The sequence below is a fragment of the Falco naumanni genome, chromosome 8 (assembly GCF_017639655.2).
Source record: "Falco naumanni isolate bFalNau1 chromosome 8, bFalNau1.pat, whole genome shotgun sequence".
NCBI classification, from domain to species: Eukaryota; Metazoa; Chordata; class Aves; order Falconiformes; family Falconidae; genus Falco; species Falco naumanni.
Genome location: NC_054061.1, coordinates 40,903,366 through 40,919,733, shown reverse-complemented (window position 1 = coordinate 40,919,733; position 16,368 = coordinate 40,903,366). Strand labels below are relative to the sequence as shown.

Genomic DNA, 16,368 nt, shown 5'->3' with positions numbered 1-16,368 from the left:
ATTGCTATTTAAGCTAGCTTTATTATGACTAAATACGATTAAATAGGCATAGGAATTAATCTTTTCCTCCTCTTTTTGTTCTGCAAACTCTGGTCTGTTGTTTCTCACAAGTTCAGCTCTACAAGTTTTATCCAAGATAAGTATCACATACTGGCTTTTTGCAGATTCTACTTCTACTATGCACATGCACAGAATAAACTCAGGACAAAAGAATTAAATTATTTCATTGATGTGCAGCTCTGAGCTAGAAAGGGATCTGCGCTGATTTTGAGAACAATATTCCATTCAAGCTGCACAAAAAAAGCATCATAAATTCCAATTATACCCATTGGCTCATCATCTCTTTAAAATATCTCTCCATAACATGAATATTCTTAGTCAAAATTAAAATACACACTTTTTTTTCACATCACAAAAATATCATTTAAGAGACATGCCACCGTTAAGATCTGTCAAAGAGAGCAAGTTTGAAGTATATCTATAGCACCATCACAATTAAGGGCATGATACACTCATCAAATTTTTTTACATTTTGAAACCTTGCCCTGGCTCACAGTAAATGAGTTCTTGAAAGTTATCAATTTATGTAAGTCTTGTAAGTGATGTTTTACCAATATATACTTACGTAAAAACATAACATCTCCATATATTGATATACACACTTACATACTAGTGTTTGCTAACAGAATAAAACAAAAAATCTTTTTAACTTTTTTTTTTTCACTGAAACCCTTAAATCCATTAGAGATGTTTGAATTATACCTAGTAGGTTATACCTTAAGATTGCATAAATGAGGTAAAGCAGGAAAATCTTTTAAATAATGTTTACCATGAGGAAAAAAAACAAACAAGCACACAAAATTATCAAGGTCTAGGTGCAAAGAACTCACCGTTCCCGACTGTGGCATTGCAAAAACATCGATCACTCTCACAGTGTAATCATCAACAAATTCCCCGAGCATCAGACCCATAACTTCCATTGGGACACCAGCACGACCATGCTTCAACATCTGGAATTAAGACCAAATGACACTGTATGTTTGAGGTTCAAGTTTGACTTGGAATAGTTCTTTCAGCCTTTGTCGATCTATAGATAATTTGCAACTTGCAGCACTTTTGGAAACTGTAAGGAACTATAAAATGGTAAAAATGAAGCCAAAACCAGAAGAGTAATTAAAATAAGTTTCTTACTCTAAGCGTTCCAAATAGTAGCAATTTATTTTAAAAATTTGTCTGACCAGCACGAGTCATAAACTTTGGATAGGTGCCAGATGCTCTATTCTCCAGCACTATACACAGATGCAGTACACACAGAACACTTACTTTCAGCAGTGCAAGGGAAGAGATATAAACCTGTTCTGCTGTATCGACCGCAGGAGCATCTGTTGGTGGCCCCTATGAAAAGAATAAATAGTTATTTTCTCTACCATTGTTATTCTGCTGTTTCTAAACATTTTCTTTTGTTTTCCATATTACAAAACTTACAGAAAAATGCATATATAATTGTGACTTTGTGTTAGATGCAGTTCTTATAAACAAACCAAAAAAAAAAAGCAAACCAAAACGCTTCTTTACAGCACCTTCCTTCACTAAACTACTCTGTAATACAAGTCACCTAGCCATCACCCCCTGTCTACCCCACCCACCTCAAAACCATACCAATCTAAAGAGCAATCTTACCAGAATCAGTCAAATAAAAAACTGGCAGGTAGTGCACTGGGTACTAACCTGCTACAAGACATGCAGGCTAAGAGTCAGGTAAGTTCCCATTAGTCAGCCTTGCTGCAATGCTAACCTTCGTCAGCTGTAAAATACGGCCAGTTCTCCAATTAACTATGTGTTTCTTGCAGTGGTGTGAATGTAAATGCTGCTGGGCTAGCATGATTAACTGGCACCAACACAAACAGCAATTTCCCTTTGCTTCATCAGCTTTCAGCTAAAGAGGACTTGCAGATAAAGGCTATGGGAGTACTTTGCAGATACACTGGTACAGTGAGAGAAAAAACGGACCTCCGATCCCTAGGTGGAAAAGCTGTGAACAAAATACTTTGCTCTTTGCCTTATGAGTAGTTATTCAAAAATTAGCACAACTGTCCCAGGTGTGAATGATTGGTTGAAACAGGTTCTGTGTACAGTTGAAAATGAAAAACACAGGAGGCAGCAGTTTAAACATCCCTTTCTCGAGGAACAAGAGACATATTGCTCTTACATACAGAATTCTGTATCAGCATACCTTATTACAGCCAATTAACAGTACAATCATTACTTTATTACCAAATTGTATACAACAAATTTCCACTGAAAAGACAAAAGGTTACTGCACTAAGTGATGTATACTCAGAAGGGCAACAAAGCAACCCTGGAATACGATAAAAAAAGATACCCCACATTAAGTTGAGAGGGAAAAAATGGTCCCTTTACACAAACATTTTGTATATTCAGAACTTTGATTCTACAGTTGTAAGCAAAATCGGGCAAAGAAAGAAAAATCTTGAGTAAATTCTTAGTTTTTCTATTTAGAGTGGTAAAATTCAGTACAATGTGCATCCACATGACATCAAACAAAGACATACCAATTGACACAAGCCATCACCTCCTGAAGATAAAAACAGGAACTTAAGTAATCAGCACTTTGAATTTGAATAGTAACTGTCCCTTCTGCATACTTTTACATTTACACACACAAAAACATCATCTAGTCTTCAGAACACTTTAAAGACAGTAAGAAAATCCAGCTGAGGTTTTTTTCCCCCAATGTCAATGCATTCCTTCTCTATTAGCTCCAGAATCAATCTTTGTATTTTAAATTCAATCTTTTTATTTTGAAACTCACATACATGCACAGATCTGTGTCAACCACAGCTGCTTCCTAACACCCTGAAAACTTTATTTCCAACTCTGATACTGCTGACCATCACCTCTTGGTATTTGTTGTCCCTCACTTTACTACTCATTGCTAATTCTTCTGTCACTTTGGCCTTTCCATCAGCAATCTTCCAGCAGGTTTAACTTTTCACCTTCCATAACATTCTTGCTGAATGTCCATTTTTCATCAATCCCACCTCTTCATCAAGTATTTCCCTGACTAGCCACAGCCCAACAGCGAGATGGTCCAGTGGAGAAGTGTTACCCCTACACTTAAGATGAAAACTCTACGAGCAGTTCTTCAGAACATTTCACAAACCAGATGTACAGAGCACCTGAATCACTCCAAATTTACTACAACTAAATTGTATGACAAAGTGTCAAATGTCCAATCATTTTCTGATACTGTTACTATGTTTTTTTAATCCATAAACGTGTTAAGTTTACCTTCTTAACTGTATCTCTCCTGCTTTAAGTCTATTCTAAATAATCTTCTTTATACTTAGAAATCTTAATAGTTTGGAAAGCACAAATACTTGTATTTCCACTTAATCACTGCTAAGAATAAAGCACAGATGAGTTGGGGTTTAATTAAAAAAACTTCCTAGTTTGATAACAACCCACTTCTCCATACATAAAGCTCTCTTTCAATTTACGACCAGTTCTAGACCAGAGAGGGTCTAAAGTGAAGGTAGAAGTACACACACAGTAACCTGCTTCAGGAAGAACCATAGCATCCATGCTGTTACCACCATACATATTCTACATTTGCCCCACATTTTGTTTAACATTTCACTGTAAGCAAGCATCCCACTACACTGCTCAGTATTTTTTAAAATAAAGAATAGCATTAAAAAAATAATCTCCCCCAAATTAGCATAAGTAGTTCTGTGATTTCTGGCAGGCTAATGTTGATGTTTCATTGAGACTAGCTTCTCAAAAATCAGGAGCTTGAACTGGAGTTTATTCCACAGATTATGGTATGGCTCCTGAATAGGCTCTCCTACATGGAATCTCCAACGTCCATTAAGATGGCAGACCGCAGTGACACCCTGCCTGCAGCCAACACTTTTATCACATCTCTGTCCCCCATGTAGACACCTACGTTCACAACTTGTAAGTTTATTCTTCATTAACCTTTCCCATTTTACAATCAGTCAGTAGATTCAGCACTTACAGGGAGGGACAAACAGAATTACATTTTGTTTCTCTAACAATGCAACTAAATTACCTTTAGTTTAAGCAAAAGTAGGAACTAAAGCAGGGTGTTACCCTACCGTACTCATTGCTAATCTTTCCTTTTATTATTTCTATATTTCTTGGAGCTTTCAAATGCTTGTTTACCTTTATGACGGTCCAGAAGAGGGGATATTTAATATTATACTTTATCAATCTCTTAGGCATTCTATAAGATAAAGCAGTCTCTGTTTTCAAAACTTATATTAAATTTCTCCTGCCAGCTGCCAGCACCCATAGCCAACAAGTCATTTTCATTGTTTCATAGGAAATGTTGTTAATTCAGAAAGGAATGCTTCATTGGTGTAAACCAACTTGCTTAGCATCTTTTTTTTTTTAAAGCCAAAGTATTCACCGTGAATAATTTTGCATACTAAATGCAAGTTTAAATATATATGTATGACTACACTAGAGCATTAGAAGATACTAGCTGCAAACTTCATTGTTTAAGCACATGCCTGAGACAGTAAAAATATTAAAGATTATCTTTAACTTTTAACACAGTTTAATCAATTTACCTGAACTCTTAAATACTAGCAAATGGCAGTAAACAATGCAAATATAGTGTAGGTTTATTAATTCTCAGTCTTCCTATAAAATACAGCACATACTAAGTATCTCCTCAGTCACGGACACTTCTTCCATGAAGACCTCACCATCTCCTATCAGTCTGCTCTGTTCTTATAGGTTATAATTACTAGCTAAATTATGAGAAAAAGAAACAACTCATTGCACTGTACCAATTATGTGTATTAATTCTCATGCTAAATTCCTTCCTTTGTTTTGAACATGGATTAGAATGAACTGCTCAAGAGTTCTGAAATGATTCTGATGTACCAATTCAGGAGTTTTGAGGAGAAAAGGATCCATAAGTCAAAGCCTGTCCAGAATCTACATCCACAACTGATTTAGGTTCATGTTATTTTTCTACCAGAGATAAAATACTATAAAACACTATTAAAACATACTATAAAATACTATAGGCACACACTCATCTTTCTACAGAAAACTATAAACTCAAAGTTTACCAAATCCTTAACCTAAAACTTTTGAAGATTTAACAGGTAAAACCAACAGAATAAATCTTGTGTCTTCCAAGTAGTTTACTTGGCAACTTTATACAACACCATTTGAAAAAAGACATTGGGAAAGTGGACCCAGTTTACCTCCATCTCTGACGACCTCCCTTTTCATAAATGGCAGACAACTTAACAGAGCCTCGCAGCGGCAGCCGCAGCTCCTGCGTGCTAGTTACACAGTATGTGGGAGCTATGGGTTACATGTTTGGGGATTTCTTTGGCCTGTTTCTGCTAGTCTTCCACAGAACTTTATGCATTTCTTTCATGAAGCAAAGAGGAAGAAAGACTTTATTAGCTAATCTCTACATGGAGGCAAAGTATTTTACACTGACCCTCCACAGCATGTGCTATTATCACTGTTCATAAACTTCAGTGCCTGCCAACTTTAACAAAGGAGCACCATCCTCATGAAGCAGAGTACCAAATTAAATTAACTGGTGTCAGAAACCCAAACAAGAAAGCATTTGTATCTGCAATGCAAAAGATATGCTGGTATTTTTGGTTACATTATGGTATTCAAAGAAGGTCAGACAGTTCTCCCACTGCACAGAGGTTTCTAAGACTGTCCATCTCGCTGCCGATCAGTGAGTACTGCCTCCGTTCTGCCTGCCCACGGCTTTATTGAATCATTTCTTAGGGAACTGGAGAAAAATGGGATTGGGAAACTGAACATTTTTTCCCAAACATTCCTGCGTAAGCGGGATCCAGTAATCATGAACATTCAAAAACTGTTCTAAAAAATACTGTTATTGTGCTACTTCCTGAAAACTGACATTTCATCTGAATCAACTATACATGCTGTCAATCAGTGAAACGAGCTACCTCATGGCCAGCCATCTCGTAATAACCCAACCACTTTTTTTGTTTTGAATGGCTGAATCTCTATTTCATTAATCGAGAAAATTAAGTTACCATTATTAAAATACATTTTATTTTTGCTTGATTTTTTTCAGTAAGACTTGTAGTAGAAAAATCCCATTCAAGTTATGAACAGAAGAAAACATTGTGATATTAAATTATGCATGACATTACTTCTGTTGCAGTTAGAGAGATGATCCAATATAAAAAGCAGCCCTTTACCTGGGCAGCCCTTGTTGACGAAGTGTTAAAGGCATTTGCCATTCTAACAGGATAAAAACTAACACCTTGAAGTGTTATCTACTCAGGCCTTTTAGCAAATTTGTTAACACTTTTAGGTATATTACTCCACCTTTCTCTTAGTGTGAACTGGTATCAATTATTTAGCCAATTTTATTATGTTATTAAAATACCTGCTGATTAAATGTGAACTAAAGTGTCATTTTAGAGCACTGCTCTTCATTTGTACTATTTTACATTTATTCAAATACGTATAGAAAGTGGACTCGACTAATTACACAAGCAACTGAGAAATATTCCACAAATGGATACACTTTTATTGTTTAAATGGATCTTAAACACTGCTCTGGTGTCAGGCTTATAACACAAAACATGATTTTGAAATCATAGCTGTTTCAACAAAGAAACTCAGTTTTGCAGTGGCAACTGTAATAAAAAAAGGCAATGAACTAAAGTGTGGTAGAGCAAATCTGAGCTTTATTGCACCAAACAACGTATTTCTGTATAAAAGATAACTACTACAATCATTACCACTTCTTATTTTTGCAATTGAAATAATTTCAATGGGAACATAGGACACATAAGCAAACACTGACTGCAATAGTGTTTATTTCTTTCCCAGTAAGGTAAGAAAGAACCTTTTAATAGTTTAATTTTGTGAGTATTAAACAACTAGTGTGAAAAACAAGCTGCATGTAAACTATTTCTACTGCCTCTGCTTCAATGACTAGCTGAGGCAACCTGTTATAGGAGGTGTTAATTGGCAATAGGAGTACAAGTCAGAAGCATGTTCCCCATCGTCCTAACCCAGCAAGGCTAGGTCATTAAAGTGGAAATGAATTCTTTCATGCCGACTTAACCCTTTCAGTACATATTTTCAGCTGTTGTGTTTAAAGACAATTGAGAAAGATTAACTAAAAAGAACAAGACAGAAAACACTTGCATTATTTTTTATTTTTAAAATGTATTCCCCTCCCTTTTTCTTCCCTTCTCTACCTCCTCCAAAACAGCACTTTAGATAATCATGACATTTACTGTGGGGGCGGGGGCAGGCGAGAAAGGCAAATGGGGTATAAATGCAACGACAGTCATTGCAATATAATAATTTACAATACTATAGGACATTTAGAAAGATCAGGCACTTAAAGGGAGCTTAAAAATACTACTTTGTGGAGACAAATCCAACAGCATATAGCTTGGTGAGAGGGAAAAAAAAAATTACAGAATACAACCTGCAGAGAGGACACAAACTCAAGCAAGTGTGCAGAGGTGTTGGTGATTATAAAAAGACCTTACAAGTTCAGAGTACCACTGCTCTCCTCTACTTACCCTTTGTCAGTAAGTGGTATAACCTGATAATTTATTGACATAAAGAATAGAAGATTTCTTAGATCGGCACAGTGCTTTTTACACATTGCCAAGGCTAAAAACAAAACAAAATTGTGATCGTGGAGCAATTTTTCCTGTGCTGAAACGATACACTCATGGAAAACACCAACTCTTATTTCATCAGTGGGAGTGGGAAAGGGAGTAAACCATATTCCCAGATCTCAATGGTTCTAGCAACATGGTAATGACAAGCACCAGAAGCCATGTATTGCATTTTCCACAGTACAGGAAGTTAATGTGATCAGTCATGACAGAAAATCATGCAGTTCATTAAAAAAATTGAAAAAAATCACAGATTTCATAAAAAGGGAAAAATATTACTTTGCACTGTGAATCACACACTAATTAGTAGCAATTTGAAATTTTATTGCAGTTTTCAAGCCAGTGCACATACAATTTTACAGTTAGCTCCACATCAACAGGATTATATTTTGAAGCTAGCATTATGTCTAAACAGTTTATACGTTTAAGCCCATTTTTATACCAATTATAATCAAGCATACATAACAGACCACAAAATACCATAAGTCTCAACAAACAGCCTAGATTTCTGAAAGGATCACATTGTCTTGTTACACCATATGTCAGATAAAACAAAAATTGTAGTAATATGTTTAGTCTCAGACTCCAAAATGGAGTAAGGCTACTAGGGAAACATTATGGCATCAATTCCTACTTAAAATTAAAAGTATCTGCAAAAAAACCCTCAACAGGCTACATAAAAACCTGCCTCAGTACATTTTACAAAATCCTGTCTCCTAAAAAAAGTTTATCCAGGTTCACATTTACAACAGAACTCCACAAACAGTAATATAGATGGACATGAAATAAATAACATTTCCCATCTCCTCTCCTTTTCAAAAAACCAAAATTAGAGAACACAGAATTTTGCATGGCTTTGAGTAGTTGGTTAAATGGGTTGGGAACACCAGTTGGCAAACACCTCTTCAGTGAAGAGTCAAAACTTCACTACTTACCATTTTTGTTTCTTTAGGTTTTTTGTTTCTGTGGGTTTCAGGTTTTTTTAAGTTAAGCAGAACTTCAAACAAAAATAATCTCTAGTTCACTGGGAGACTCTGCAGAGAACCTGGCCAGAATTTAGTTGAACAAAGAAAAAAAGAAAGAAAGGAAACCACCAAAGTTTAGCTTATGTTTCCACCCTATCCATCTGTTGGCAATCTCTTTTGCACTAACAGTTCATGGAAGAAGTATAGTAACCCACTAATGTGGGCATATGCACAATGCCTCATACACCTGTAGAATGTAACATTTTGTTCATCTTTTAAAATTTTGAAAATTTGGGGCAATTAGGTCTTTTACAAAAAAAAAGCACTCCTGTTTTCCAATACTACCATTGAAAACTATTCTTCAAGACTGAGACTTAAAACTTACTAAGAAAAAAAAGTATTTACCAAGATTTGGCATCAAATGATGCTAGTTGCATTTATTTTACGGTTAGATAAGCTTAATTTTACTACAATGTACTCACAGAAAGACATTCTACTTGTCTAATTTGTATTAGAAATAAGTATTTATTACCCAATATCAACATGTATTCATGATATAAAATTATTTGCATCAAGATGATATATGTAATTTGCAATAGCCACGACTTTCTGCAGCGTTCCAAACAACTGCTGCATGAAACAGCCACTTAAGTTTAATCTTTCCTGGTTCTAGTGCTTCCTCTCTCTTTACCCCATACAATCCACAAATTCATTGAGACACAAAAAAGCAACAGAAAGTATGCTGCATCACTGCAGTTAATACTCCTTATTATCAAGCATAAGGACAATCTGGACTAGATGACTTTTAAAGGTCCCTTCCAACCCAAACAATTCTATGATTCTGTGACAGCGTTACAGTGAGCAAAAAGCCGTAAGATCAGGGACATAAAACAAATCCTCAGTAACATCAGACATGTTTTTGAAAAGAACTACTATTTTTCACAACCTCAAGCTACTGGAAAAAAAGAAATACAAAGGTCAGTTTCACCCCAGAATGAAGCCAGGAATAGATAACAGGTTATTCCCATCACCATTACAGAAGGTATTGGGATTTATAAGTGAGAGCCTCAAAGCAGATAATGAGTTGGCATTTGTAGATTTTGTCTGCCTCCAGAAGTCTTGCTCTAATGCAGATTTTTAATTACCTTATTCTAGACACAGTTCTGCCAAGAGAGCAAGGTAGCCTTCAGCAGGTGCTGTCTGAGGTCACCCTAAAGTACACCCTGTGCAGCAGAGCAGTTAAAAGGGAATTACTCAATATGTGAAAGAACACACTGGGTTCTCTCTACCTATAGGTCTCTGTTGTGACGAGCTGGTCCTCTGAACCCAAGCAGGTGAACTGGGAGACTCAGTGGCAGTATGTAGGAAGGTTTGTTGTCCTAACACTCTGAAGAAATGAACGAAAAAAAACCCCACAACAGCAGTGCCTGCCCCCCACAAGAACACAACTTCAAACTTTCAGGAAAATCTGAAGGGGACTATTCTACACAGCAGGAAGAACACAGAGGCCTTTGTTCAAAGGTGCTGCGTTGTAGCATTGCAACTTCATACTCAATAGCATGGGATTTCAGAAAGAAGAAACAATTTCCAAGAGAAATAAACCAATCGCTGTAAGGGGAGGCTGTCTCCTGCTTACAGAAAGGATCATTACGAGTGAAGAGGTGTAATGCAGAAGGCACAAAGATGTCTGCTCTTGTTTAGTTTTTTTCCCCCCCTGTTCTTCCTCATTATGGCTACACTCATTTTCTTGTCCAAGCTCCTTTGTCTCTTCTGGGGAAAGTTGGCTGGACTACACTGGCAATTAAATTGAGAAGAGAGAAGCTAATTGCCTAATTATTAGAAATAAGGAAGTTTTAGATCCGAGGCCAAGAGGAGGCTGCTAAAAATGGTCTCCAGAGTTTATAGGAAAACAGTGTATCAAAGGAAACTGATAATGTCCTTATCAGGGGCAGGTTATTTTTAGTTTTATGTTTGTTTTCAATTAATACCTAAGATATGACTGTAGCACAGCCCACCTTACTTTAAAGCAGCTTTCAGAACACAGTGCATACTTTGTGTTATAAGTACAATCACATGACAATTTCTAGCACGTTTCTCCCTCCATCTCCCATTAGCACTTTTGGATATAAATCACATTACAATCACTCAACTGTGTTTCAAATGTAGGAAAACTATACCCAGCCTCTAGCAACCCCCAACAACTTTCAAATAAGCCTGTGCTACCCATGGAGCTATCACCATCTCCAGCGTAAGCAGGCCCAGGCCATGCTGGTGCCCTATATTTGATATGAAGCCATCAGCTGAACAGTCCTGTATTAAAACACCAACCAATGCCGTAAAATACTTATCCCAGGCAATGAAAGTAAACAAGCACAATTTACCATATCTAAGGTGGTTTTTGCTTCTTAAAACAAAATCATATATTTTGGCTATATAAAGAGACACAGACTTTCTACAGGAGATAACTCAGGCAATAGAGAAAGTCTTTTGAACTTTTTATGGGAGCTGATGTTGGATGTTTTCAATGGATGAAAAATGTCACTGAGAAAATTTTTCTGCTCTTTAAATGGGTTGATAGCCTCTGGGGGAAAAGTAGAACTGGAATAACCCACCTAAGTTGTACACCATCTTACCTACTGGGAGGTATATTGGAATTTTAGAAATACTAGCATTCTTAGTACTCGAGAACTTTGCTGGAAAATGTCTCAGAACAAGGAGCACAAAAATTATGCACAATTTTAAGAGCTAAAATTCAGATTTATTCTCCTGGCAGAGTATTCTCAAAAGGAGCATCTGAAGCTTCAAATACGCATGAGAAGCTAACAATAGTGTATCACCAGACTTCCAGCCACATAAAGCATATACACCAGGAGACACAGGAAGGAAAAAGTCACGCAGGTGCAACAGACACCAAGATACCAAAACACTCCACAGCCTTCCAAAGGAAAAAGCACTTCCATTGCGTTAAACAACACATTTGCACCCTTCAAACTAAAACCCAGCCAGTTTCAAGAATCAATTAATCAAAACAATTTTCAATAAGATTTTACAGTATTGGGGTTTTTTTCTGGTTGTTTTTGGGGTTGGGTTTGGTTTTTGGGGTTTTTTTGGGGGGGGGAGGGGGGGTGGGGGTGGGTGGGTCATGGTGGTGGTAGTGGGTAAAGGTGTGTGTCTGGGTTTGTTTTGTTTTTGAGGGGTTTTGTTGAGGTTTGTTTTGGTTTTTTACATAGGGAATCCTAGGATGTAGATTAGCCAGCTAGAACATCTACTTCAAGGGACCCCTCAGCTTAATGAAGTAACTCAACAAAACTTGCATTTAATTGTTAGTTGGGAATGATCTATACTGAACCTGACCCTTCTTATTCTGAAGCCCCACAGAATACTGAGCCAGTAGTGCTCTTTCATAACCATCCTGGCTAGATCAACAGATGAAACAGAACTTTGGATCAGTGGCAGGTCTCTCAAGTTCCCACAGTGCCATAGATTTAGTAAATGGGATCAGCTTGTTCTAAAAACCCATGATAATAGGAGGGAAAAAGGTTCCACAACATCAAGCAGTGCAATGCTTGAAACCTCATAATCAAAGTGACAGTTTTCAAGTGCCATTTACAATGCCCTAATCTGGAAACATCCCAGCTAACCCATCTGATCAACTATTTCACAGATGGAAGCACTTGATGGCTAATTGGCAAGTCCATTATTCAAATAAAATAGTTTTCTGCATTTGTATTTTCTATATTCCAAGTCAAGGTGTAAATACTCCTTTTAAGACACAGGTCACTTCTCTGTCTCTCCACCCCTTCCCATTTGGATTTTTTTCTCCTTCCCCTCTGCCATCAAATATGTTAATTCAGAAATACAGGATCAGTTTTATTTTCCATTTATTGCACTAGAACAGTTGTCTGCACCAACACAGCAATGTAAATGAACATTTAAAAAAATCCATCAAGCAATGAAAAATTATTTCAACACCATTTTAAAAGCATCATTATTTCACTGCTTCCTATCACATCTGGATTCAGAAAAATAAGACAGGATGTGTTAGCATGGACAAGAACTCATACAGCTTTGATTACTGTTCTGGAAGTGCTGGGGAGAGAGCTCTGCTAAAAATGCATTTAATTTGCTCACATTCTTAAATAGTATCCAGTAGGATTGCCTAATAGAGGCATATGTGGAACCGAGTTCACTAGCAAACAATAGTTCAGCATACAAAATGAAGAGGAGTGTTGCTCCAAATTCCTGCCTGCCACAAAAGTAGAATGCTTTTATGTACCCCACAAAAGCCTGTTATGTTGTCTGCAGCAAATGTACAATGCAAAGTGAAGTACTAAATCGCTAGTGAAATTCTGCGGCAGGCAGTATTCCAGGGGGGTGAACAGGGAGAGATGGAGAAGAATGAACCAGGAAAGCTACTAACTAGAAAAATCCAACACAACAAGGGGCAGGAGGAGGAAGAGAGGAGACCACACAAGAGAAGAAAAACCAGAGCATTGACAAAATCCAAACTCCTATGAACTACAGAAGGGAAATTAAAATAATACGCATTTTATTTGAGACATCACAACACTTTCAAACTATAACCGTTCCCCTGCATCTTTTTTTTTTAAAAAAAATCTTCAGTCTCTCATTCTTCCTTATGTGTATACCATAAGAGCAGAAATTCAAATGCCTAGTATATCAGGCATGTAAGACAAATGATTTCCGCATGAAGCAGTGTTGCAAAGAAGGTCTTATTTACAGTATCAAGTTCAAAACTAAACACAGGTACCTTCCCATACGAACAATACAAACTTAATGACCAAGTTCATGGCCAGAAAATACTGTGCACGGCTTACGCGATGCCAAAAGCTATCAGATCCTCTTCCTCCTCTCCTGTCCACCTGCTGCCCAGGAAGACAGTCCTTTTCCTCTCTTTTAGTTTTAGATAGACAAAGGCTCAAAATTTCTGAGCCACAGGTCACTGGAGGGAATTTTTATTGTTGAAATATTAAAGATCAACTCCTTAAAGAGTTTATTAGCCATATGAAGACAGGCTTAACGTCAATGGAATTTAGCACTGACCACCTCTAGACAATTCAACATTGAAGGCCAATCAGCCACTCGGCAGCATGCTGATGGAGCAAGCAGTAAGAAAAGTGAAGAAACACAAATTCACTGAAAGCAGTTTTCAAGTGGAATACAAGACACCAAAAGACTTGAAATGAAAACTGTAAAAACATGAATCCAAAGAGGACTTGGGACAACACATTTGAGTTTGGAAATTAAGAACCTAAACAAGATAATAATCAGAAGAGGTGGTTTTACCAAGGAGAAAGAGCAGAGTAACTGCTGTTGAAGAAGCCAAGGCAAGCCAATGAGAAAGAATTCCATGGCAGAGATCCAACAGGAACTCATTTGCTGTTACTTGAACATAACAAAGGGACCTCTGGAGACCACCTAGTCCAACCCCCTGATAAAGCAAGTTCACCTGCAGCAGGCTGCAGATTTGTGTCCAGGCAGGTTTTGAGCGTCTCCAGAGCAGGAGACTCCACAGCCTCTCTGGGCAGCCTGTCCCAGTGCTGTGTCACCCTTGAGGTAAAGAAGTTCTTCCTTATATCCAGATGGAACAGTGTCCATTTCCTCTTGTCCTGTTGCTTGGCACCACTGGAAAGAGCCTGGCCCCATGCTCCTGACACTAGCCCTTAAGATGCTTGTTTACATTGATAAGATCCCCTCTCATCTTCTCTCCTCCAGACTGAACAGGCCCAGCTCCCTCAGCCTTTCCTCAGAAGGGAGATGCTCCAGCCCCCTAATCATCTTCGTAGCCCTCTGCTGATGTTAAATCAGACAGACTGTTAGCAGACCTTATGTGATGCAGTCCTCTTACTAAACAAACCCTTAGCTACAGGAAAAAAAATCCCCACATTCTGTTATAAAATTATTTTGAAAATGCTTCTCTTTTTCTACAAGACTATAGACAGATGATTCTTATGTTAGCAAGAATGACTCATTCAACAGATGTTTTTATTATGTTCAACCTTAAACATAAAACCTCCAAAGACAGAACAACTGTAACACAGCAATATGAAAAGTAAAAAGCTTTGTGCAGTTGGTTAAAACACTAGTTCAAACAAATGGCAATAACTTTGTTTACTTTCCAGTGGGACAGAGTATGTCCAAGAAACACCCAACTTCCTCCTTCTACCTCAAAGCCATCTGATTCACTCTGGATTATCCCTCACTCTCCATTATCAACCAATCGATATTCAGAACAAAGTGATCTTTCAAGGCCCATTGTAACACCTTATGTTAGGGAATATAAAATTACTCTTTTTGAAAAGCCTTCCTATTGATTCATTAAACCAAAAGGCTACAAAAGTAGTCAAGATATCCAATGCAAGCAGCAACTTGCATAAAGAGCAATTCAGTTTTCTGCCTTTTTTTTTAATCCAACACATACTCGTCAATTCATTTAAGAGACAATTCCATATTTAAACAAACACAAAGCAGCTTTGCAGGCCAAAGCTGCCAGAGAAGTTCAGCAAGCTGCTTCTGAATGTTATGTTCTATTGTCTGCCACAATTTTCTAGCAAGCTTTAAGTTAAAGCTGAGAAATTCAGAAAGCAGAGAGAGTTAACTGTAAATTTGAAAAACAGCTTTGATATGCGTCAAGTTCAGAGAGGACTAAGAAGTGAAAGCTTGAGTGATTAGACTGCGCAGATGTTAAAAAATGAAGAGTCATGAAGCAGGCTGGCAGCTCAGGGGAAGAAGAGAAATAACTGTTTAAGAAAGTGAAACTAAAAATAACTGAGGGCTGCTTGAAGATTCACTAAGAGAGCGTGAATAGAATTTTAGCTATAAAAAGGAAAAAAATCATGCACCAAAAGTTACAGCTTATTTGGCAAAACACCTAGAGGCTGTAAATCAGCCTGGAATATTTCACCAAATGCTTCAGTATTAAACCACTCCTTTCTCAGTAATACTGGACGCAAGCACACTACAACGAACTAAAGGAAGCTGTGTGTTTAGCAACTTCAGTCGTCCCAGAAGCAAACCTGTACACCTCATGAAGCCCGAGACAAACAGAACTTATTTCTCCAGAAGAACAAGAGTCTGGATTCTCAATTTAGAACAGAGCCCCAGAGGCAGATGAGGAAAGCAGAGAAAGGCCAGCTACTGCAGCCAGCCAAGACTGCAAAGGAAATTACACTGGAGCCATTTCCTTAAGGAAATAATCCTTCCTACAAGCCTCAGACAAAGAAGTTCCCAATTATTTTTCCCCCCCTTGTGTCCACAGTAATCAGCAGAACGTAGTAAGATCAGCTTGGTTTTATTTTTGAAGACTGCTGGCCACACCACTTGGCCAAGGAAAAAAGCACTAGGATTTGCTCTAGTGGTAGGAGAGGCCATACAATGTGTGTAGGTCTCCCACTGCAACAGGACAGCTACCAGGGAGGCCTTTTTGCTGTGAGCAGAGTTACAGAAGTGAGGACAACAGTGAACATGAGGAAGCAAAATACACAATTACAGGTGCTAGAACTACCTGCAAGTGACAAATTCAACTCACAACTACCTCCTGAAATTTACATATACTTCAGGACCTTATAATGTCCATTGCAATGTGATCCAAGGACTGGAACATTTCATTTATGAAGGAGCAGGTGGGTATGCTCACCCATTTAGAGCAATCTCCATGTTCTGAAAACTCGTAT

The 16,368-nt window shown here is 37.6% G+C and overlaps 1 protein-coding gene across 2 annotated transcripts in view; it reads right to left on the bottom strand.

Moving 5' to 3' along the window:
• PSMD14 (proteasome 26S subunit, non-ATPase 14) overlaps positions 1-16,368 on the bottom strand; it is a 48,987-nt gene that overhangs the window by 24,019 nt on the left and 8,600 nt on the right. For both annotated transcript variants that reach the window (XM_040602983.1, XM_040602984.1), the window contains 2 exons: positions 1,324-1,395; positions 891-1,010 (listed from right to left, as the gene is read on the bottom strand). In XM_040602983.1, coding sequence (XP_040458917.1) covers positions 891-1,010; positions 1,324-1,395 — 192 coding nt within the window. The remainder of the gene's footprint in view (positions 1-890; positions 1,011-1,323; positions 1,396-16,368) is intronic.